Here is an 11,336-nt window from a genome sequence, read left to right on the forward strand (position 1 = left end):
TCTTACAATTGTTTGAAAATTTAATGGCGTTTAAAAAGAACGTATTTAATGCACATAACTCCCACCACTACAGGATCTGAAAAGGGTCATAGTATATAAAGCCTTAACCCCAACTTTATGGAGAAGTTGTTTCCAAAGATTCAACCCGTGACCACTTAGTCATAATGGATGTTTACTGCACCCAAATATTAATCACTCCTGGCCTGAGAGATCTGTCCCGTGAACATATATCCCACTAAAACCATCTTTTCATCACTTCTTACTGTTTCATGATCTTTTTCGTGGGGAGCTTCTATGTCACTAAGGGAGTGACGTTTAGTTCTTCACAGAAAAGGGAAATACCACACTACACGCGAGTAGTGGCTGTGGTGCGTCCATCCTAAGCCCCAGACCCAACTAGTCGCAGATCGAGTTCCAGAAGAGAGAGAGAGAGAGAGCAAATAATAGAAAATGTTTCCAATTTCCAGAGTCTCTTCTCTGAATCTAACACCGCTACAGCCTGCAAAAACACATTACAGTTCTTATTCTTCGTCTTTTTCTTCCCCTGTTTACAAGCCAATCTCCCAAATCACACTTCTCTCTTCAACAAAAAACCCCGCCCCAATTTCAGTTGAAACCCATTTGACTTCCACCTCAAACTACAGAGACAACACCTTACCCACCATGTCAGAAATAATGGATTCATCAAGAGCCCAGAACCTCCATCTTCAACTCCAAACCTTGGGGCCCTTTTTCAGGATCACAGCAACCAGCTTGAAGACCAAGAGAGAGCTTGGAAGGGCAGAAGGGCTAGTGAGGTTCTGGTTGGGAGGTAAGATTCTTCACTTGGACTCCATTAGATTGTGCAGAGAGACACTAAGCATGGAGAAATCAATCTTTGGTATTGGTTTGTTCATCGGAGCCGTGGCTATTCGGTATGGGTATGATTGTGGTTGCAGAATTGCAGAGCTTCTCGCCATTAATGACTCGGACCTTTACCATTCGAAGGTTAGTGAGTTCTTTCATCTTCTCATTTTTGTTGACACCTTAATTCGTGACGTTTAGAATTGTCACTACTGAAAGAAAATGGCATATCCTTGTATCTAATAGGTTAAATGTCAAATGTCAAACTCAAATTGAATCATATGCACTTCCATGTAATGTAATATACCCTTCCAACTTAAAAGAAAACGGCACATCCTTCCATTTATCCATGCACCCTTCATAATCCCATGCATCCTCTTGGTAGTTCTAGGTTTTTCAATGGTTTGTATTGCCAATTCCATTTAGGCTGAAATTTGACATATGAGCTTGGGACTTGAGAGTTGTCTTCAAAGTTGTAGTCCCATTAGACTTGCCAAGTGTAGAAGCAGTTCCCCATTTGAGGAGATTCCATCCTAAACTTCCGTTTTTAGGAAATCCAATTCCAAGTGTTTCAAGTTCATAGAACTATAAGAATGCCATCTTTGAGCCTTGCAAGTTGCACATGTGTTTTTATCTAGAACATGGCATGTCAAGTGGGGAGCAATTTGGTGGTGTGTAGGCCCCACGTAACTAATCGTATGAGGCTAAAAATTGGTTGGCAGGTATACCCCACGGTCCCCTACTTGCATGTCAAGCTTCAGCCCAAGCGAAGTTTTCCATATTATATAAAGCACTGAAAATATCTGGACTACCAAAAGGATGTAAAGATTGATAAGAGGATGCATGGACATGCATGGGAGTGTTTGTCATTTACATGAGAGGGTAAATTATTGAAATTGAATCCTTAAATTTGACTCATGGCTAATCCAGTGCATTCCCTAAACATTCTAACAGTCAGAATTGCCATATTATCCTTCCACGTAGCACAAATAGATGTACCAATCGGAAAGAAATCATGGTTGGCCCAATCTTTTTGCGTGTTCTTTTTTCCCCCCTCTATGCAATGGGATGAAACTTGAAGAATGAGGCTGATTGGGGGTCCTCTATAACATGATCCAACTCAAATTTGCCTAGTTGCGACGTCTAATTATCATCAGCCCTAAGACATCTAGAAGAACCCAAAAAAGGGGTTAAAAAAGTGTTTAGCCCTTTGTTTCATCCTTTTAGAACCCCCCTTGCAATTTGAGATCATCAACTACTACCGTGGAGTGTTTAGCCCTTCAGTTCATCCTGTTAGAACCCCCCTTGCAGCGGGGCTTGTTAACAAAGTTCTTGATTCTTGTTGCCTAGTGAAATTATAGAGCCCAAAAAGCAAGCAAGGCCCCCAGTCCTGATGGATTCAGTATGGGCTTTTTTTCTGGCGGCATGGGATAGCATTAAGGTTGATCTGATTACTGCATTCCGAAGCTTCTTTCTTAACCTAGGTCAGATTTCCAAGGTAAACCAAACTTTTGTTCGGCCCATTCCCAAGGTTGAGGGGGCCAGCTCCCTGCCTGAGTTTTGGCATATAGCTATGTGCATTCTCCTTTACAAGTTTGCGGCAAAGGTCCTTGCCAACCGTCTGAAGGGCATTGCAGCTGGTTTGGAGTCCCTATCAGCTAGCCTTCATTGGAAAGTGTATCACCGACAACATCCTATTTTGTTCTGAACTGGCCAAATGTTTTGATCAAAACTTCAGCCCCCTGCGGATATGCTCAAGTTAGATATCCATATGGCTTATGATTCGGTTCGATGGGATTTCATCAGAGATTGCCTGCATTTGATGGGCTTTCCCCCAATATTCATTTCTTGGGTGTATATGTGTATATCTACAGTTCACTTCTCCATTCTGATCAACGGCAGTCCGGTTGGCTTCTTCCCTAGCACCATGGGCATTCGCCAAGGGTGCCCTATTTCCCCTTTCTTGTTCACTTTGGTCATGGAGTCTCTATCTTGTAGTGTGCAGATTCTAGTGGACCAGGATTTGGTTTAACCCTTCGGGAAGGGTAACTCAACTAAGTTGTCTCACCTCGCCTTCGCGGACGACATCATCATCTTCACCAAGGCTAACGAAGCTTCACTTGGTCATATCATGGCAGCAGTGGACTCATTCTTCTCTATGTCGACTCTTTTGGTCAACAAACTAAAGTATTCCCTGTTCTTGGCCGAGGTCTTTGAGGCTTCTAGAAGTGAGTTTAGTAGGATTACTGGTATCTCCCTGGGTCGCCTTCCTATGGAGTACTTGGACCTGCCCTGATGGCCTCTAGGCTAAGGGCTCACCACTGCACCCCTATGTTGGATATGCTCTGGAAGAAGCTTCAGATCTGGAAGGTTAGGCTCCTCTCCTGCGCTGGCAGATTGGAGCTTGTTCAGTTAGTGATGCAATCTGCTTACATCTTCTGGTCAGGGGCCTTTGGGCTACCGTCAGCCACTTCTCATCAGTTAGAGACTTGGAGTCGTTAATGAGTATCTTTCTTTGGAAAGGAAGGAACAACAATAGATTCCTCCACACCATTAGCTGGGAATCAGTTTGCAAGAGATCAGGAGGGGGGGGGGGGGGGGAGCTAGGCATCTGTGGGGTTAAATAGGTATGTAGGGTGGATATCCTTAAGGTAATCTGGAAAATTGCCTCCAAGTCCCCTAGTATTTGGATCGATTGGGTATACAACAGATACCTCCACAAAGATTCCATCTGGACTACTTCAGGCTCTTCTCCAATCTAGAAGCTTATCTTGAAGCTTTGGCACCTTGTAAAGGACATTATTATCCCTTCCATTGATGACGGCTCCTCTATGTATCTCTGGCTTGACTCGTGGCATCCCGATGGTGTTCTCCTTTCCACCTATGGAGACCGGATTAGATATGATGTTGGTTCCGACCATATGGTCTGAGTGTTGTCTATTTTGGCAGGTGACTCATGGCAATCAGGGTCTGCTCCATCCCCTCCCTTTGCTCCTGGCAGCATGGGAAGCTTTACCCTCTCTTAGAAGAAAGCTCCTGAGGAGCAGTGACTTGGTTATTTGGGGGGCCACATTTTCTGGGAAGTTCTCTTCAGCCTCGGCGTGGGAGCTGATTCGCTCGAGAAGGCTGGTGGTTCCTTGGTCCTTGGTGGTTTGGTTTCCCAAGCACATGCTGAGGCACAGTTTCATAGTGTGGCATGCCCTTACCATGTCTCTCACTACAACAGATTTGCTCCAATCCAGGTTGATTTCAGTTTCTTCTTCCTGTATCCTTTGTTGGAGTGGCTTAGAATCTGTAGATCATTTGTTTTTTATCTGTCCCTTCTCCCGAGTCCTTTGGGAAGTTATCATCCGTAAGTGCTGGTTATGCCCAAGATCTGTAGGCACCATTGAGCATGAGTTGCGGTGGATTATCTCCTCCTTCAATGGGAAATCGTATTGTGATGCTGTTGGTAAACTCGCCTTTTGTGCCACTGTCTATCATATTTAGTATGAAAGGAATCTGAGAAAATGGATTGACAAGTCTAGGTCTTTTCAGCTCATCTGGGACACCATCCGGTTTGAGGTTAGAAGTAGGATTGGCTCCTGTTCCATTGCTGTTCCCGAAACCATTAGGAACCACCATACTGCTACCATACTGCTTCCAATTGGTGTCTCAGTATTCCCTTTCAGGAAGCTGACCCCTCCCCCCTAAGGGCCTGACTCTTGTCGGCAGTGTCTACTCCCTCCCTCCCTCCCCCCCCCCCCTTTATTTTCTGTTCTTCACCCCTTTCGGGTGCCTTTGTAGCTGCGCTTTGATGATAATGTAATTTATTCACCAAAAAAAAAAAAAAAAAAAAGAGAGATATCTCTCTGCTTTTTTCTGTTCTTATCTTTTCGTTTCTTTCCTTCATTATTCTAGTTCAACTTCTGAGAAGGTCCCTCATGACTTCTATCTAATACATTGTTTGATTTGGTTTCTTGAAAATTTTAGCTTGTTAGGTTTTACACAAGAATTGGGTTCAAGGCTGTGCATGAAGTGACTGGTTCGTCTGTTGGAGACCTTGCTCACATGCTAGTCTGGGGAGGCAAAGGGACCCGAATGGATGCTGACATCAAAGAACTTATGATAAAATGGTGCTGTAGGTTTACCATTCACAGTTGAACTTATCCAGCAATCTGGACAAAAGAGGGTTACAGCTCCCAAATTTTACAGTTCCCTAGCCAAGAGAGCTAAGATTCTGCTGCTCATTTACTTTAGAGAACAACTCATACTAAAAGCCCTTTCCACTGTGAGTATATGTTTATTCCTCATTCCCACTAGGGAAAACTTTTATGTGTTTTTCTTCATTGTCATTGCATATAAAGTGGTAGGTTCTAATTAAAACTTTATATCGTTTCCTTTTATTCCTGATGATTCTGACTCAATAATTGAAAATTGGGTGCCATAATACTCATTTTACATTGAAACAAATAAAGCTCAAGTTTAATTGCCCATTTTACATTGAAACAAATGAAGCCTAAGTTTAATATTGTATTGCCCAATTTTTGGTAAACCTGTTGTTCTTGCTGCTGCAAGTATGGGTTAGATTGCATCTTTTGCATATCAAGCTATCTTCATGTAAACTAGTTGGTACTGCCTCCATTTCCAGAGATTCAATCTGTTTTACCATGGTGAGGAGATAGCCACCATGTTTTTTACTATTGACTTCATATTGTTGGTTCGAAAGTTATCAACTTTTCAACCATTTGTTAAAGCTCCATTCCACCATATAATGAACTCTATGGATTGAAACTTACCAAATGAATAGAATGTGACGTACTAACATGGCTACATGTGGATATTTGTAGGTGCAATTTAAGCTGCCACAATGCAGAATTTACTGCTTTCCCGGATACACTCTGTCAGCCCTCGCACAATATAAATGTAAAATCTTCAGAATGGTCTCAAGCCATTAGCTTCAGTGTGTAAAGAGATGCTGTATACAGTTATATATATGTAGTGCAATCACAGTTTTACTCTTGTTCTTATGTAGATGTTATTATGTATTGGAATAAAATCTAAGTCAATGATTTCTACACAAGAAAAGTTATAGTTTGGTTTGTGTACAAATACATGGCCATATGGTGTGTGTAGGAACAGAGGGCAGACCTCGGCACAACGGTAAGGTTGCTCCATTGCGACCTAGTGATCATGGGTTCGAGTTGTGAAACAGCCTCTCCGCAAAATGGGGGGAAGGCTGCACACATCAAGACCCTCACAGACCCCGCAGTGGCAGGAGCCTCGTGCACTGGGTACGTCCTTTTTTATGGTGTGTGGGAAAAAAATGTGGCATCTAAGACAATGTATAATGGTCTAGGATTCAGCTGCAAAATCTATGATTGAAGCTTCTTTTTTTAGGAGGGGGGAGGGGTGGGGGGCAAATTATTGATGCAAAGCTGTATATTCAATGCCAAAATCTCTTGTTGAAGTATAACTAATACAGAAGATTTGCTGATTCATCAAATACAGCAACTTTCTTTGTCCTCGTCAAGTACATTTAGTTTTTCTTTATATATATGGATGGATATCATTACTCCAAGAAAATATTAAGTTGCCAAGTACAAACACATAAATGGATATATAAATAAAAGTATGATATTATAAAAATGAATGAATTTTGCCATCTCTTCTTCCGAGTTGGAGAATTGGTTTCCTACTGAAAAATTGAACATCCTCTTGACCATTGTTCCCATTTGCCCCATCATAGGTCTCAGCTTCCCAGCCACTGCAACCACTTTCTAAATGAATGTCTACCCTGTTGACAACCTATTGCCCAAAAATTTTCACAAATGAGGACCATGAGGAGAAATATACAAGAATCCTGCAATATGACAGACTTTGTGATCCTTCATCATGAGTTGTTGCAACAAGATTGCATTGAACAATGTATTTGTTCGACCTTGGCTAGTAAAAAATCATGCTTTTGAGTATGCTCTGGAAGTAAGTCTATGTACTGTGCGAGGTTGAGGTAATTAATCCTAGAATTTGTAGGTTTAGTAGTTCTTATTTTTCCATCCTTTTCAACCATTAATTGTAGTTTAAGGAAGATGATGCAATGTAAAGTATTACAATGGACTACTGCTTAGTTTTGGTGGATTGCTTGATGTCATTGTAGTTTGTCAAGTATTTCTGAAACTGTCACTTATTATATTACCTGATTGCTTCAAGTTAGGACTTATAAGTACCTGAGTGCTTGTTCCTTTACTTCATCTTTAGGATGGAAATTTAGATCTAGACGTGGCCCTGACTAATCATAGTTTATCTTCCCAAATGCCAAGTTAACTAGTGGATGGTTCTTGCATTTGATTACATTCTTAATTATGTGAGTTTTATGAAATCTGCTCTGCGTTACCTTCCTTTCCCTCAACTTTTATGTTGTTGATGTGGAAGGTATCTCATTACATGTAAGGGGAATGATTGAATTTCAAACTGAAATTTGACACACGACCATTTTGAAAGCACTCCTTAGATATCCAATGGCTGGATTTGCCTTAGCACTCTTCCTCATGGTAGAACGGGTGGCCATGGTTGCAACGTATTGTCTCTATATATGACAACTTATTTTTCCAAAATGCAAAAAGTTTTCTACAATGCCTCATATAGATATGAACCTCTATATAGGATCAATATCACATTCAAAACAGAGTTTGTCAAATAGCAAAATAGAACTCTAAAAACTTTAGGACTATGGGAGAGTGCGCAGTAGTTGTCAGAGTAACATAGGAATGCACAAATATTCAAGGGGATGCATTTTAATATATGAGAGGGTATTTGATTGAATTTGAGAATAAAATTTGATGCGACTAATTTAGACCATGTTCTCTCTATCCAATGCCAAAATTTCTTGTCTAGATGACATAATGATATATTGGTCGTGCAGGAAGCCCTTCCTAGGGGCAAGTTCAAAGGCCTTTTTGTTAAAGCAGGAATGTAACGTACCTTCTGCAACATGAAAGAAAAGGAATTTTGGCACCTCCATTGCTACATATTAGGGTCGACCCCTACCACTATTAATTTATCATAGAAATCATAATAGACAACGGTCCAACTACATGGACCGGATGGTCAAGAAATTAGAATGTTCTGATCACTTAGACCAAATGCTCCGTTGAATATTCAATGGTTACTTGAGAGGAGCAAACTGTTAGCACCTGAGAATGCATTTTAGGTCGATTTTAAATTTTCAAAAAATAAAAATAATTGTTTTTATCACTCGAAATTGCGAAATCAACCTAGAATGCATACCAAACACATCATAAATCTCCAAATTGTTTTGCTTTTACATGGGGAAACCAAATCCCTTACTGCATATGCAAAAAGATGAGTACCATGCCAGCATGACAAGAGCATCATATATCATGGCATGCATGAATTTTTTTTTTCTTTTGTTTTTTTGGAATTGGAGAGCTTTAATAGGAGGGAGGGGGTTGGGAGGGGTAGGTGATGAGGATAGGTCCCAAGGTGGTTTGAACTTATGACTTCTTATTTGAGGAGTTGGTCTTTTGCCAATTGAGCTGACCCCTTGGGGTATGCATGAAATTTTTACAATGGATCAACGGTTGTGTGTTGATATACATTATTGATTTTTGATGATCATGAAGGATTATCCCATAGTGGTTAATCTTTAAAAATTTTAAAGAAGAAAGTTTTCCTCCACGAGGCAAGAAAGTTCACACCTTTCTAGGGTTCACAAACCCCCACAGGGTTTTAATATATTTCCCAAAATATCATTCTGATACCCCATGCACATCTGAAACCCTGTGGTGAATGAATTCCCATTCACCATGACGCTCAATCCAATTTTAAATGTCAAACTAGTAGTTCACCCCTTTGAGGATCTCCTATTCTATACCTTCACCAACCAAAAACCAAAAAAAAAAAACAAAAACAAAAACAAAAACCAAAAAGGGAGAGATTGCTTAAAAACCCAGAAAACCTACCCCATTCCTATCTTCTAACATGGGTGTTCCCTCTTTACAAGTCCCAATTAGAACCAACATGGCATGTCTTAATTTCATGACCATTCTCAAAGAAAACATGGGTACCATTGTACCAACCACTATATTATATGCTCTTTTGTCGGATGACTTTGTTGCTTTTTCTTCCGCAGGGGGGGGGGTGCTCGACTATTATTACCAGCTGGTTGATTAGGTCTAAACATTTACATAGATTTAAAAAAGAGTAAATTACTCCCCCCTCCCCTCGATTATGCTTGAATGACAAACCCCTCTCTTGGGTATTGAGTAATGACTGTCCACTCCCCTCCTCCCCTGCATTAACAAGATTCTATCAACCGGGAAAATTATCACCTCCTGTTTGCTGACCGACCCAGTTCCCCAGTTCCTCTAATAGGGGGATGGTGGATCCCACCCGGGCAGGGTGTTTGGACATGGGTAGAGAGGTCATTTCAGCCCCCCTTTGTTAGAGGAACTGGGGAACTGAACCGGTCAGCAAACTGGAGGTGATAAAGATCCCTATCAACCGTACTCATTCCGTTAAAAATGTTTGTTAAGTGATGACATCACCTTAAATATACTCATTTAAACCCCAAAATGCCCTTATTTAATATGATATTCCAATATTACCCCTGAGCGTCCCAACACCATCTTCCCCATTTCTCGATTCTTCCTCCATCTTCTTCGTTCAGTTTTCTTCCAAAAAAACAGAGAGAGAGAGAGAGACCGGTTTCTCTGGTTTTCAAAAACAAGAAAGGTTTTGGGATCTGCGATTCAGGATTTCCCACATGTCCTCTTCTTTCTTCATTTTCGGATTCTGGTTATCTGGCCTCAATTTCTGCAATTCTTGGTTCAAGATTTCTCTTGCTGGGCTTTGGACATAATCTATTTAAGGAGATTTTGAATCTCCTTTGGAGTTGAAAGAGTTTGATGGTGATTTTCCCTTCAGTAATTCGCACAGATGCTCTCAAAAGTTGAAATCGAAGAGCAGCCAATCACTAAATCGTGACTTCATAGCCGACGAGTCCGCCATTAAGATCGATGCCATTGAGGTCGACAAGAAACCATAGAGATGCTTACTGCCCACGGTATGGCTGACCTTCTTGGCGTTATCAAGCAAGCCGATCCAGCTACTGCTCCTCAAACCAGTTAAAGTAGGGGCGGTGGCTACGGAGGTGGATCTGCACGGAAGTATTGATTCGTAGTTTTAGTCCAAGTAGTGACTTTGGTTCTTTTACTATTGCGGTTGTTACTTTAGTGAAAGATGGATATTTTTGTTCTTGATTTTAAGACTATAGGGATAACACCACCATTGGAAAATGCTATTATATGTTTTTCTTTTTTAAGGGTTTTATTTTCTCTTTCTATCTCTCTGGTTTTTATATGTTTGTCATGGTTGGATTGTTGTGAGAGTAGCTATGTTTCTGGATTTGCATTTTGAAAGTAACTCTGTTTCATAATTTGCATTTGCTTTCTTGGGAATTAGGGTTTTTAAAGGAAGAAGGAGAATCACTTTTAGCTATTTTGTTCTCCTCTGTTCTGGTGAGTAGCAATTACGGTTTCAAATTTAGGGTTTGTGGTTCAGCACTGACTTTACCCTCAGGTTCCTCTCTTCCGCTGGAGAAGATATGATATCCTGATTAGGGTTAATCCCTTGAAGCCTTAAAGAGTTAAAGGTATAGAGAGATGCCACCACCACAGCCACCGCCAATTATAGCAGCACGTCGTTTGAATCGGCAGATTGGTGGCGGAGTTGCAGGAGGAAGAAGAAGAAGAGTCAGAGGGTAATACAGTCTTTTTCTAACACTTAACAACCATTTTTTAACGGTTGATAGAATCTTGTTAATGCAAGGGAGGGGAGAATCATTATTCAATACCCAGGGGAGGGGGAGTAATTTACTCTTTAAAAAAATAAGAAATAAATCAATTTTTGAGGGAAGATCCGTCCTTTTTAATATATAGAAAATGTACGTAATTCATTGTACGTTTCCAACTGCTAAGTTGGAATTAGAGGGTCATACGAGGGATTGTGCAAGTCTTAAACAATACCATTAAGTGTTGATTAAATATAACCAAGCAATGACAAGCAACCATATCTCTGCTGCAGTACTGAAAATGCAAATGATTCTAAGCCCATTAATAGGTTTGCTGTTTTAAAACTTTTGTTTCATACGCTGTCTGGTTATGTTTCTCTGTCTCTTGCTAGATGCGTTTCTTCTATCTCTGGTCTTGCTTGGTAATACAAAAACAATTGAAAAGGCATTACCAGATCTTGAAGAAATTCATAAGATGACAATATGAGATAAGTGCAACCAACCCACCCCTCTTAAACAATTTAATAAACTGCAATGCCAAACAAGTATGTGATCGTTGAATTGTTGACTTTTTACATTTTGTAGAATCTCTAATGTTGATTTGGTTTGCAGAGAGAGAGAGAGAGAGGGAGAAAAAAGTTAGCAAACAAATAAAAAACAATCCCATTACATGTACATGTACCTGCTCGATTAAGCAATGATC

The 11,336-nt window shown here is 40.6% G+C and overlaps 1 protein-coding gene across 1 annotated transcript; it reads left to right on the forward strand.

The window, feature by feature from the left end:
* The first annotated feature begins 316 nt into the window (after positions 1-316).
* On the forward strand, positions 317-5,226 carry LOC122651755. Its single transcript, XM_043845280.1, has 2 exons — positions 317-987; positions 4,816-5,226. The coding sequence occupies exons 1-2, from the start codon at positions 451-453 to the stop codon at positions 4,984-4,986; spliced, it is 708 nt and encodes a 235-aa protein (XP_043701215.1). The 5' UTR covers positions 317-450; the 3' UTR covers positions 4,987-5,226.
* Positions 5,227-11,336: the final 6,110 nt, after the last annotated feature.

Source organism: Telopea speciosissima, chromosome 2, assembly GCF_018873765.1.
Source record: "Telopea speciosissima isolate NSW1024214 ecotype Mountain lineage chromosome 2, Tspe_v1, whole genome shotgun sequence".
Classification (NCBI taxonomy): domain Eukaryota; kingdom Viridiplantae; phylum Streptophyta; class Magnoliopsida; order Proteales; family Proteaceae; genus Telopea; species Telopea speciosissima.

Excerpts from the sequence above, each read along its gene's own strand:
- LOC122651755 (XM_043845280.1), top strand. The coding sequence starts at position 451 with ATGTTTCCAATTTCCAGAGTCTCTTCTCTGAATCTAACACCGCTACAG. Across the intron at positions 988-4,815 it reads CGGACCTTTACCATTCGAAG|CTTGTTAGGTTTTACACAAG; the intron begins GTTAGTGAGTTC and ends TGAAAATTTTAG.